This window comes from Callorhinchus milii, unplaced genomic scaffold (genome assembly GCF_018977255.1).
Source record: "Callorhinchus milii isolate IMCB2004 unplaced genomic scaffold, IMCB_Cmil_1.0 Scaffold4, whole genome shotgun sequence".
NCBI classification, from domain to species: Eukaryota; Metazoa; Chordata; class Chondrichthyes; order Chimaeriformes; family Callorhinchidae; genus Callorhinchus; species Callorhinchus milii.
In genome coordinates, this window is record NW_024704745.1 from 59562438 (window position 1) to 59577106 (window position 14669).

At 38.0% G+C, this 14669-nt stretch overlaps 1 protein-coding gene across 1 annotated transcript in view; it reads left to right on the forward strand.

Moving 5' to 3' along the window:
- Positions 1-14669, forward strand: part of LOC103184642 (teneurin-4) — a 359161-nt gene that overhangs the window by 284320 nt on the left and 60172 nt on the right. Inside the window, 2 exon segments of the mRNA XM_042334411.1 lie at positions 7025-7171; positions 9425-9641. Of these exon segments, the coding sequence (XP_042190345.1) occupies positions 7025-7171; positions 9425-9641 (364 nt within the window).

Genomic DNA, 14669 nt, shown 5'->3' on the forward strand with positions numbered 1-14669 from the left:
TTCTATAAACAACACAGTTCCTTTCGATATGTTCCAACTCATTTCCCATCTGTTCTGCACCTTTAGTTATTTTTCTGTTCAACATGTCCCTGGTCTCCCCCATTTTCTCTAGACAGATCTGCTCAGCAGCTTTGAAAGCATTTTAATGACATAATCCAAACAGTTGACCTGTTTTGCTTAGTTAATAGAAAGTTGTAGTTGGTATATTCTTTCACTGACAACAATATTACCGATTATCATCTTTTGCCCATTAGTTCCTACCATCTTGAAGATCCCTGTTCAGTTTTGACATATTTTTGGTAGGCAGTAAGTCTTAGCTGCACTTCTTTGCAATGGTACCATGAGGCTACCACTTTGTACATTTTAAGTTTGAATTATAATGAGTGCTTTCTGGTCTTTTCATGAACAGCCCCAAAAAAAGGTTAGAAAGTAAAGAGCCAGCCACAAAAACTCCTTTGCCAGCATTCAGGATCACAATGGGTTTGCAAATCTGATCATTTCTGTCGCAAGCCACTGGATTCAATTATGCAGCAAATTTCATTTTGGAAACACTGCACTTTAGGCCCTATCAACCAGATTGTAAAATGATGGAATAAATGATAAGAGACTCTTCACACACAAATGTGTACATATAGATATATATATTTTTATTTGTGTAGACATATAGGAGGAGGGAGTCACATTCTCGCAACATGCTAACATAAAATACTTACAGGGACAAATGCATGGTTTCTCCTGATTAAGGTATTGTCTTAAGACTAAACCTACTGTACTTTGTGGAAACTCATTTGAATAGTGAGGAACTCTCCATTCTGGGTAAGTAATCTTTCTGATGAAAAACAAATACAAAAGGACATTTGCTCATGCTGCCATTTGCCTTTTAGCATTGACTCCTGTTATCCATATATTAATCTCTGCATGGTTGCTTTTCTTTTGTTGCTATCCTTGCTCTCTCTCAATATGTGACTTGCTTTGCAAATACAGGCATAAATATATCATATTGCTGAAGCAGTGTTTGTTTACCTAATCTTAAGTAACAAAAGCAGCAAACGGATGGTGGAAAAATGTCAAATGTCTCATATAATATTGTTGGAATTGTCTAGCTGAAGTTGAATGATGAAACATAATTTTATTGTTTAAAGCTGAAAACCTGTTCTATTAAAAGGAATATGATACAAGCTCTTTTACTTAGCGATGCCATCCCCTAGTATGTTGTTGCTAAACTGTTCAACATGAGTTTTTCTGAGGGAGAGTCTGTCTGAAAGGTTTGTGCATTTTATTTTCAATTGTTAGTTATCTGTGCATTATTTTCAGCCAAAGACAATGCATGTTGAGTCACAAAATCTGTGAACCAAAATAGTAAAATCTCCAAGGAACATTTCTATGGGTTAAAGATAAGTAGAAAGAATGATGTACAAATATGTTCCCGCTTTCTCTCTCTATTCAAGTTACAAGTTTGTTGAGCATGAAACACACTATTCAATGGCCAGTGATTCTGAAACTGAGTTTAGAATTGCAAAGTGCCTATCACACCCAAAACATAATGACTATTGGGTACTAAGACTTTCTTTTTGATGTGCAATGAAAGTCAGGATTTTACTCCAAGCCATGAATTATCAGCCCAGTAGAAAATTAATGTGTTTAGTTTTCACTGACCATGTAAGATACATTGTGCTGTTAAATTGTTTTTCTTTGTGGTTTTGCCTGTAGAAGCTGAGTGGCATCCCTCTCAGCTGAACTCAGTTCATGTTAGAAACCCCAAACAGTTCCAGTTTCCCGTTGGTGGAAATTCCATAATAATGAAAGTACATAATGAAAGTGGAGTCCTGTAGCTCAGTGGTTAGAGCACTCGCTTTGCAAGTGAGAGACCTGAGTTCAATTCCAGGCAGTGCGAAACCTTGGGCAAGTTTCCTTACTCCACACGCCTATTAATAATCCCTCCAAAACCAAAAACAATAATAAATCGGTCATTTTCAATCTACAACTGTTTGTGGGACATTGCTGTGCGCAATTGGCTGCCGCGTTCGCCCACAAATATACAGTCAATTCACTTTACAGTGCGTTCTGTGAAGCGCTTTGGGACGTCCTCCCGACGTGAAAAGCGCTATATCAAATGCAAGGATTATTATTATTATTATTACATCTTCCAGCGGTGATTTTACCAACATAGAATCAAAGAAATATACAGCACAGAGGAAGGCCATTTGACCCAATGGGTAGGCTCTTTTAAGAGCATTCCTTTCAGTCCCATTTACTTACTTTTTCCCCATACCCCTGTAATTTACTCCTTTTTAGATATTTATTTATTTTCCTTTTGAAAGCTAATATGGATTCTGCCATTTCTCCCAACAGAGGCTTCCATATCCTAACAGCTCGTCCACAAAATATACAGTCACAAAATGTACAGTCAATTCACTTTACATTATATTCTGTTAAGTGCTTTGACACATCTACAAGATGTGGTAAGGCACTACGTAAATTGCAAGGATTATTATTATTATAATTCTGTGTATGAAAAAATCCTCCTCATTTACTAGCTTGCTAATAGTAAATTGATGCCCTCTAGTCACTTACTCAATAAGCAGGTTTTTTGAAGACTGTGAAAATAACAGTGTTAAAAGTTAGAACATTACCCACTGATAAATCAGGAATCTTATTTTGTCATCATCAGTGGCGTTGATCTCCACTTTGTCTTTTCTGAATTTATTAGATTTTTTTTTGGTGATATATCTACCCTGCATTCTTTTCTGTTTTTTAAGAATTGATTAACTTTCACTCAGGGGTTCCCCAAAGCGGAAGAAATGATGCCTTCTCTCATTTCCTGGGTTGGGAGTATGGGTTACATCTTTGAGATAGAAATAAATAGAAAGGAAGGAAGAAATTTGACATTGACATTTTAAAAAAAAGTTTCATTCAACACCACACTGCTAACCAAAACCCTAACCAGTAAGGTGGTCCTAGCCGGACAAGCAATGGGAAGCTTGCCAGACAATGCTTTTAATGCCAAACTGTATGGTTTTAGCTAGTTAACTTTCTGCAGTACTTCAGCACGCTCTTTGGGGTCCCCAAGATTTGGTTCTTTCCCAACCTGCACCTAATACTCTCCTGGCTTAGGTAAGCAGCATATATCCCTAACAGTGCAGGACTAATTTTACTCATATTCATTTACTTTTCCCTTTGTACTATATCACCAATTCACAGCACAGACAGAATCTAATACACAAGATTAAGTAAAACGCGCAACATTTACAGCTCAGAGCGACTTCTGCCACTCAATGTCAGAATCCTGTGTCTGATAAATATTCCACAAGGTTAATCTCAATTTCATTTCATTTGAACACTGACACCAAAGATGTTTGGCATTGCGTAAATGCCAAGAGAGAGCATTTTTGGCATAAATCTTGAATTCATGTTATGTCTCTTATGCCAAAACAGACCTTAATGGAACCCCTGTCTTCACTGTGTCTCAGATGGTGGAATTGTTCTTGTTTTAACTTCCCCTTAAATGTTCTGTGTGTTTTATCTCTCAAGCTCACTATCTGGATAAGGTAGTGAAAGGTATGTCTTTCCTTCCAGTTGTTTTCTGTAAACTGTTCATGATATGTCTGAATCCTGATTTTTTTCCCACTTTGATATATTCTGAATTATTATTGTTTTGATAATTGTTTATTCAGTCTGTTATAGCTCATTCATGTAAACGTTTAATGGCTTGCAACTGTTAAAGTAGGAAATCTAAGTATTACCCATGGATAAATGAAAAGGCTCTTTCAGAAAAATGTAGCTAAAATGCATTGAAAATATTGAATGCTAATGAAAAGTAGCGTGGAAATCATTGGAGAACATCAGGCAAACACCCAAATGGCCAAGGTTTAAAGCTCAGTTGTGATGTTTTCCACCCCGTTGTGGTGTTGAAATTCCACCTCCTCTCCCACCCATTGTTACTTTAAAAATCTGGTAACTCTGTTAACTGTTGTGTTGTTATGAGCAAACAGTTTATTGATGATTACAGGTCCCTCCAAAAACAATGTAGATAATTATATGTGCATTTCATTTTGAAGCCTGGCCTGCAGAGGTTATTAGGAAACGTACTATATTTCTCTTTGAAGTGGTTGTGTTGGATTGTTGTGCATTTTTTTTCCTGATTTATCAGTGGGTATTGTTTTAACTTTTAACACTTTTACAATTTGCGTTATAGTGATACAGACTTTTTACCCAAAAGCAATTTAGTAATTTTGGGGAATACAATGGTGCAAAATGTATCAACACTGAAAGATAATGTGAAGTGGTGCTGACACATTTAGAAACACTAATAGTGCTGTTGTATTAATGCTCTGTGGGACAGAATCTACACGAAGCATAGCAACATGGTCCACTTAGCAATAAACGGCAAGATTTTTTTCAGCTTTATTACATAGTAAATATTTTAGCTCAAAATAAAATGCGGGGTCTCACTTGCAATATTTGTGAACTCGACTCATTGCACCAATTGAAATACAAAATCCATGAATCACAGCTTCCAAAGTTGGAAAAATGACTCACGTGGTACACAACGGCCATGTTGGTCACAGGATTTTTTTTCAGCCTCTGCTGAGTTTGGATTTGCCAGCAGGAGGTCTCATAGAGAGATGTTGGAATTAATGTGACGATTCCAATTTACAAATATTGCAAATTAGATCTCATCAGTGTCACTGTCAGTCCTTGAAATAAATATAGTTAGTTACTTTACAATCAGCAGGTATCAAATTATTCCAGCAGTTGGCTGCTTGACATCATCTTGTCAGCCTGGATCCAGTGTGAAATGCTTTGCACATATTCAAACCCAATTTTTACTTTCATTAATTTTGGACAATATTCCTGCTGAATAAGCACAAAAAATGGTGTGTAAGCAGCCGTAATACTGTTCCCATTGTTAAAAGACAAGACAGTAATATCCCAAACCAACACCCACTGATAAGAACCATCGATGGAGGTTGGTGACATAACCACACTTTAACACTCCATTTGAGCCACATGTTTTTTCAGTACATGGGCTGCAGATACAACCCTCACACTACAGTGTTTGTTTCTGCTCAGTTTACTACAAAACATCAAATCTTTTGATTTTTAGATTAGAAAAAATCTTGAGTTTTATTTTTTGTTACACATCTGTGCAGCCAACTATTGCAAGCATTTAGAATTAATTTGGCATTTTTGAACGACAGCCTAGATAGGATAATGCAGAGAAATACCATCTCCTTAAGGTAAGCAAAAATGTAGGTTAATTTATAGCCACATTCGTTCAAAAGCAGTTACCAATATATTACAAATCAGGAATCTGCCTTTCAAAAATCTCTCAGGACTTTTCTCTTTCATCAGAGAGATTGGATGAAAAGGTAATAGATTAGTGCCAATGGAAACATGAAAAATAATCTCAGTAGGCTCTGTCCTCGAGAATTGGGAAGCTAAAGTGATTATAATGGTTCTCTACAATTTTTTTTTAAACATCTACCACTGTGAATATTTCTGTAGGTTCTTTTCCACTTTCAGTACAAAAAAACTCCCATCACCAGTTGACTACAACCAGTCATGAATTATTTCCAGCTGACTCTATTTTAGGTAGCATTTTGGATGTCAAGCTGAATATCATCTTTGATCAGCACTGCAGTTTGCATAAGGCAAAAGGTTGGGTTCCTGCTTCCTTTCCCTTTGGTAGAGATTGAGGGAGGTCCAATGTACTCCATTCATTACAAACAGTAATCTTAATAACAAACCAATAATTTCAAGCAAAAGTAAGCCATTAGTTCAATTTGCCCATCCATCCAACTTCCCAAATAATTCTTTCAACAAACTATCTCAGCGCCAAATAATTTTCGATCCATTACATTTCAGGAACTTGTCTGTGTTTTTAGACCTTTATTCCACCACTTGTTCTGGTCATTTATTCCAGATGCCTTGATGAAGAACAAATCGTTAAATATTACAAAAGTAATTGTTAGAATTTTACAGTTTACAGCTACAATGGAGCAGTGTTACCATAATTTTTGGCCTGACAGCAATCATTTTCAAAGTGTTGTTTCTCTATTTCTTTTCCACCCTGTTCCTCTTTCTGCCTCTTATTGTCTGTCCATCATGGCACTGGTCAGTAATCACAGGCAGTGGTCAGGGACTAGGGAGTATACGAAATACCAATCAGCCACCCAGTTTTGCCCCTTGTGTTGCAGTACCTGCTGGGAGGGATACGACAGGCAGAAGCTGATTTTAATCTTCAGTGATATTTTATTTGTATGCCTTAGGCTCTCTTATAGTGAAACCCCAGCAGATGCTAATCATTGGGGATAAACTTTTGTTTAAAAAATAGAAATTTTCATACAATCATAGTATATTACAGCACAGAAGGAAGCCATTCGGCCCATCGTGCCTGTGCCAGCTGTTTGGAAGAGCTACCCAATTAGTCCCACTCCCCCACGTTGTCGCCATATCCTTGCAATTTTTTTCTTTTCAAAAGTGCCTTGTGAAAGTTGTTATTGAATCTCTTTCAGGCAGTGCATTCCAGACCGTGACAACTCTGTCTAAAAACATGTCTCCTCATTTCCCCTCTAGTTCTTTATTTGTCATTAAGGGAGACTTGGAGCCTCTCATTGCACAGATCGCTGTAAATGATGTCAGCGAAAACGCTTTGTTCTGTTGGCTGAATATTTTTGTATGTTTAAATTTAGTACAATGACATCATGTGTCATTGGGTACATTAAGCAAGATTAGTTAGATGTCCCACTGGCAGGAATCTTTCTCTGACCCAGTGAGGAACTCAGGTAATTAAACTTCCTCTGCACTATCATGTAAAGGTAGTTATATTTCTTGAAAGAGTTTGACACATTTTGTGGTCAGCATTTTCTGAAGAATAATCAACAGTAATATAGTCACATCTGAGCTGTAATGCTTCGAGAGGCTGTATACAAATACAAGTTATTCAAATTGTTGTTTTTGTTGTAATTGCACAAGTGTATGTGGAAAAACTGTCCGTTTTAAAAGCCACCTCTGTTGACAGAGGGCTGCCCTGGTTTATGCAATGGAAACGGACGGTGCACTCTGGATCAGAATGGGTGGCGTTGCGTCTGTAAACTGGGCTGGAGGGGCACAGGATGTGAAACCTCCATGGAGACTGCTTGTGGAGATGAAAAAGACAATGATGGAGGTAAGAAAAATAATGGTGGAGGTAAGAAAGATAGTGATTAAGATTGCAGCGCAGAGACATTGAAAGACGTTGAGTCTGTTAAAAAGATGAACAGTTTTTACTTTTATTATTTACATTTTATTTATTAGTTATTGAAAATCCGATCTCTGATCAAGTTATAGTAAACCACGGATGAAATTCTGCATGTTTTATGCGTGTGCTAGTCTGCTTCAGTCCAGTCCAGATTGGAGCCTGCAGTATACTGAAGACAGACACTGTTTTTGTTTTGCATTCCCAACAGTGCTGATTTGAACTTTCACTGCTGCTATGTTTGCCCAATAGCACACATTTTCTAGCAATTCTTTCTCTAGCCTAGGGTCGCTGAGGCCAGCTATAGCACGCAACCGCTGTTCCTGCTGAGATCAGCTAACTTAGCACAAATAGAGGTTTGAAACCAAAGTGTTCTAGGTCTGTATGAGTTTTACTCTAAGCAATGGCGTTACCAACTGAGTCATCGGGGAGCCAGGGTTCACAAGTATACCTGCTTTAAACTATTGGCTTAGTTTCTAAACAATAGATATTGTGTGGGGAATGGGTCCTGCAAGATTATCATTCATATTGTGAAAGTAATCAGTATATTGGTTAAAACTCTTAAATCTATGTTATAATTGTCACAGAACATAAGGCTCTTTATATCAATGGACTGTGGGCAGTTCTTGTGGTGTTAGCCTTAAGACCACTGCCATAACGTTTCAGATCATGCAGAATTTTAGTTAATTCTTAAACTCAGGCTTAATTTTCAAGCTGATTTCAGCAGTTCTTTAAGAATACATAATCTTAAATTCTAAGACAGCAGGTTCAAATCTAAGTCCATATGATTTTACAGGCTTCTGGAATCTAGTTACTTTTTATAACAATTTCACACACTACTGAAATATGATCCAAGCAAAGAGCCTTGTGTTATTGTGAAAATTCAATCACAGAGACCAAGTACACAATTCAGCAGTTCTTAGGATCTCAAACTCAGTATTCCTGGTTATTAGCACTTTAGTATATTTAAGATGAAATTTAAGAATCTGTTTCTCTTACCAATGTTGTAGGCTTTACCTCAGGCTTTCTGAGTATCCAAAAAACTGATAATGACAAACAACTTCAAACAGAGAGGACATTGCCTTACAATAATAAAAATAATAATCCTTGCATTTGATATAGTGCTTTTCACGTCGTCTAGTCGTTTCCAAGCGCTTCACAGAATATACTGTAAAGTGAATTGATTGTATATTTGTTGGCGAAATGCGGCAGCCAATTGCGCACAGCAGTGTCCCACAAACAGTCGTGGATTGAAAATGACCAATTTATTATTGTTTTGTTTTGGAGGGATTATTATTAAGTGGATAGAATTGTCCAGTTATGTAATGTGAACTACTTGTCTGATCTGGTAATACAGGATATAGCTCCTGGTACAGATTTCCAGCCAGGCTAGTGCTCTGTGTGAGGACCCAACAATCACTGGCACAGAGTGGAACTAAGAGGCTGAGGTAAATGCATGGGACCCATTACGGTATTTTCAGGTGATCTATTAATTTGTTGCCTTTCTCAATTGCTTTGATGTGAAGTGTCAGCTCCTGCTTATCAAGGTTGCTGCCCTCAGTTTGATGTTCACTGCTGTTGTCAAACAAATCTTGAAGGTGGGCTATAGGCAATATTCTGGACCATGTTTCTGTTGTGCCCCCACCCCCTTTGTTTCTCATGTCTGTATGAAACAATAGGGATACAGTTTGTAGTTTACCATAAAGGCTACAAAACAAAAGAAAAAGACAGACACTTGGATTTGAAAAGGAAAAAAATTGTTATCTGGGTGGGTGCTCCCATTTAGTGAGTGATATGATATGTCACCTCAGCTAGAGAAATATTACAACCTTTATTCGATAAAATAGGATGGTTGAATTTTTGCCCAACAAACCATTTACCAAATCAAAGTTCATTCACCTTTATCAATCTCTATGGCAGGGCAAAACCCTGGGCAAGTTTGCCTACTCCTGATAATAAGCCCTCAAGAAAAAAAATTAAATAACAATTTGGTCACTCAATCTGTTTGTGGGACACTGCTGTGCGGAATTGGCTGCCGAGTTTTGCCCACAAAAATGCAGTCAATTCACTTTACAGAATATTCTGTGAAGCGCTTCAAGATGGCTAGAAGACATGAAAAGCGCTATATCAAATGCAAGGATTATTATTATTATAAATATGACGGATGATGCTTATTTCTTTCAGATGGCCTTGTTGACTGCATGGACCCAGATTGTTGCCTTCAGCCTTTGTGCAATGCCAATCTGCTGTGCCTTGGATCACCAGATCCTCTTGATATCATTCAGCAGACACACATGCCATCTTTACAGCAAAACCTTCTATCATTCTACGACAGAGTCAAATTCCTCATCGGCAAAGGGACCACACATGTAATCCCCGGTGAAAATCCTTTCAACAGTGGGTAAGGCCTTTCTGAATAGAAATTAAAAATATTCATTTATAAGTCGGATATCATGAAAAGACTAAAGATTCAAAACAAAATGTCAAGAGAAGCATAGGATTCATTCATTTTACTTGTCTTGTACGGGCTCAGTTTTACTCTTTGAGCATGTCACGTGCAGTGACTAGGAAAATAACTAATTAACAGTAATTACCTATAAATACAGTCACCACATTTACAGTAAATCCTGAGAAGTATTTTGAGATGTTTTAATGACTTGACAGGCAGCTTTATTAAATGGAAAGATTATTAACAGTAAATGCTTGAAATTACATATTGCTGTGAAGCCAGAAATATGTAATTCCATCCTGCAGGAACTTCAGAGGGGTCTTTGTCTGCCATTCGTATGGGTCAATTGATGTACATGATGTTCATAAGGTTATTGAAATGATTCCTTGCAAGAATTGTGTTATAAATTGTGTGTAGTAGACTCCTAAATCCACATTGAACATGACTATGTTTGTTCTTTTGGTGCTCAACACAATATAGAATTTAATACAAAAAAAGTGATTTATGACTATGAGAGAAGTTAGGGGGAGTAAATGTGTTTGATGTGATAATTATCATCATGCAATAACTTTCGCTGGTATTAATTATCAGAAAGGACAGAACTGATGATGGTCATTTGATACTCAACACTGACCAACTGCTGGGTGGCACCACACCTCTCCCAGAGAGTGCTTTCTCCTGCTAGCTAATTTCAAAAGAAGCATTTGCCAAACTTGCAAGAACCCACAGGCAAACTGGGTAAAAGCATTCAGCCACAAATAGGGCAGAGGTTGTGTGCAAGAAAGAATGGAGTAAAATTTACACCTTTCCTGAACACTTTGCTTATGTTAAATAGCGGAAGGAATACATTCAGGAACGCCACTAATTATTTCCCATAATTTACCCCAGCATTAAAATTTGTCCATGTAATCAGTGCTGTTCACTGAAGCCTCTTGACCTCCTGTCAGATCTCGGTTAAAAGAAAAAACAGGAAACTAGCATGATATAGTCGGTTTGCGGATGTGCACAATTTTGGGGCTAAATTTTCAGTCAGGTGTTGCATGGTAGTAGTATCTTTGGTGTTGTCAGCCACAAATGGAGTTTTCCCAATATAATCCCACATCATGTAAACCAGAATGTCAACCCACATAAATCCAAAAATTGTAATTATGTAATAATTGCAGTATTATGTCATCACCCCAAGTGTAGAAGTATTTGTTCCTTTGTAGCTTCCGATCACAGAGATTGGCATTTAAATTCAGCTAAAAGCCAGAGACCAACGTAACTCAGTTAACTCAGTCGGTATTCTGCGAAGTAGCATTCAGACACTGGCTCCAGGATCAAAAAAACAAAGTAAAGTGTGCTAAATTCTAGCCAAGATGGTAGCGAGGGGAGTAATATCAGTTCCACATCCAGTCGTCAGGAATGGATGAAAAAATGTGATAATAAATCACATGGATCTGTTATGAAGTGACTCATTTTTCACCTTCTTTGTCTTTTTACCATCGTTAAATACTCTCAGTTTCCTGTGCCCCATTCAGCCCCATATCATAGTCACAAGAAATGCACCTTTTATGTTCCATTTATTGTTCTACCACAGGAATATTGCTTTGAGCAGTGAAGCGATTAGGAAAGGGAAGCCTTATTTAAATGCCAAGTCCTGGGCAAATGGGTGTTAACTTTTTAATGCTGCAACTAGAGCCAATCGAGCAATACTGAAACTTAGTCCTTTAAAAGTTGGGCTGATCTTTGGATAATAATAATAATAATCCTTGCATTTGATGTAAAGTGAATTGACTGTGTTTCACCCAGGCACTTTGAAGGGATAGGTTCTGAGCAAAGCCCAAATTTATTCTTGTCACCTGCATTTACACTGCAGTGGTGCAAATCAGTGTGCTGCCAACACTATCTCCACAAGGTAGGCCGGCAGTGGGTAGCAGCACGGTTTGCTTTGGGATCAATCCTATACTTTCTGCAGCAAATCACAGTAAAAAGAGCAGCATAATGTAGTAACCACAATGGGACACATACGCCTCCTAGTGACTCAGCTGAGAATTAATCTCACTGATCCCACATACAGATAAACTGGTTTGTCTGTCATATCGCCTTAATTTTAAGATTCTGCACCCATGAACTTTAATTTTAAAGTAATGACCCTAAGGCTCAGAGTTTGTAAGTTTTGGGGCCTCAGTTCTTCACACTGCGACTAAACCTCATTGGCATGGAAATGGCCTGATTTTGTCTCATCGTTGATCACTCTTCAGTTCTTCTTCTTGGTTATTTACTCACAGACCAAGTTCATGTTCTGCTCACTAGAAGCTGTAACGTCTATTTTCACCGTGCTGTGAGCGCAATGATGAGCATTTTACTGGCACTTCGGGATAGCCTAATTGCACAGATGTTAGGAGCTTTCTAGAGGAGCACACCTGAAAGCTATTGTGGCCTTTTCACAGAATGCTCAGCTGGAAAGAGCCTATACAATGAATACATTTAATTACAGTGAAAAATGAAGAAAAGCCTGTGAGGAATGATAAGCCACAAAACTAATTGACGATCGTGACTTGCCATTCTAAATGAGCTGAAATATTGTTTGATGTATGCCGAGTAAACAGGACAGTGATGTATTTCTGCAGGCATAAGAAGAGGAGCTTTGGCTTAGTCTGGGTGTCAGTAGTTACGGTGTTTGATGGAAAGTTGTGCGAGCTAAAACTGGGTTTCTGAATTTTCAGGTATCTTGGGAGCAATATACTGAATATATTTATTTAATTGATATTGCCATGGAACTTTGTTATGGGTGGTTAGGAGTATATTTCTATCAGTAACTTGCAGAGGAGCTAATCTTTTGCATCCACGATGTAGATGGTAATCTGAAATTGTTAAAATAGCTCAGCTGCAAAGATTTTAAATCCTTGGGTTCCAGCATTATTCCTGCAAAGCCATTTGAATTACAGTGCAGCCCTACTATAATGCACTTCACTTTAGTACATACTCACTTATAACGGTTGCACTATAGACCCCATTTATTGCACATGCTTCTAATCAACGATTGGCAATTTGTGTTATTACAATAAACTCCTATCTATCCAGATGTCACGTATACAGAATACTGAATTAACCAGACTAGATATGAAAACAATTCCGTGCAATAAAAATCAATTCCACGCACTAAAAGTCCACCTTGCATTTTCAAACGCATGCCAGCCCATGCGATCCCCACAACTTGACCCTTATCTATTTAGCTGTAGGCCTCAACGAAGTTATAGCTCTGAGTCGTGAGTACAGAATTATTGTTATTTGGGGTGGGGGGGTGGGAGGAGAGTTATTTGTTTTATTTTATTTATTTAGCATTAAGTTTTATTCATTGAGACTTGGGTTCGATTCCCTGGCAAGGCGAAACGTTGGGCAAGTTTCCTCACTCCACACGCCTCTGTTTACCTAGCAGTAAGTAGGAACCCGGTTGTTAGTCGATTGGCAGATCGCTTTTCTGGGAGTAATAATTCCTTAAAAAAATAAATAAATTTGATCACTTGATCCATGACTATTTGTAGAACACTGTTGTGCGCAATTGGCCATTGCCTTTTGCCCAAAAATATACAGTCAATTCACTTGCAGTATATTCTGTTACTTTGAGACATCTCTGGCTATTTGTGGACCTTTCTGTGTACAAATTGTCTGCTGTGTTTATCTACAAATATACAGTCACTGCAGTTTATAGTAAAATCTTTTGAGATGTGATAATGCGCTATTATCAAATGCAAAGATAATTATATAATTATTATTTAAAACGTTATATAATTATTATTCTAATGTTATATAATTATTATTTTAATATGTCACATGTAACCAAGGGGTACATGTGACACATTAAAGAGGTTTGGGATGAGGGGTTGCACCAATTGTGCTAGGGGAAGGTGGCAAACAGAGCGCCAGTAGAGGCCATCCTTCCCCATTCCTGTGCACTGCAAAGGAACTTACTTATAGAGAGCAGTGTTGGTGGTGGCTTGAGAGTTGTTCACTTTCTGTCCTTCTACTGTTCGCTGGTGTGTGATTGTGAGTGAACCAAGAAAGAATGGGGTGGATGGGAAGGAGGGGTTGGATTGAAAGAAGGAATCTCACTCTCAGTAACAATAAGACCACATTACACATGGTAATGCCAAACCAGGAACATCAGCAGGCTTCAAAAATGAAGCGAAAACAGTCCCGCGAACGAGACTTTGGAGTGACTTACTTGCTTAAATGCAGATTAAATCATTTGCTGATTTATTTTCAGAAGCTTTGAATTTTCCAGCAGATGTTGCTCAGTGCCAGGCTGGAACATTCTCAAGTGTCTCCAGGGCTGCCATTCAATGGCAATATACCAACTTATGTCAGAAACGTGCTTGTAGTGAGATGAGGTGATTGTCCCTGTATTGTGGAGCATCCCTCCATAGTAAGACATTCGTACCTAGCAGCCCAGCGATGAAATGAAAAAAACATGAACTCAATAGGCGTAAGCAGACATCGTAGCCCTGGAACTTGAATCTCAAACAGCTTGGCCGACAACCCATCATTTGCACTGCTCAGCTATCTTTCTACAATTTTCTTTTTATATCTAGAAATCTTCTCTTTGTTAAGTTTATTGCTTAGAATCTTGTTTGGAGTTGTAATGCATACAATCATCACTCGGTTACAGTCTCTGGTACGTAGAAAGTACAAATCACACACCAAGGAATGAAAGAAATTTGCAATTTTGTCTGCTGCACTTAGTGTTTGTTAAGGGTGGTCTGCCCATAAAGTCTGTCCACTATTCGAAAAGAGAAGGGAGTTTCTAACTGTGTCCTGATCAACAAGTCCCCCAAATAAAATTGGTCATTCACTCCATGGCTGCTTGTGGGACACTGCTGTGCGCAACTTTTATTCACAAAATACACAGCTAATCCACTTTACAGTATATTCTATGAAGTGTTTTGAGACTCTCGACGATGTTATAAGTCACTATATCAAATGCTGGGATTATTATAA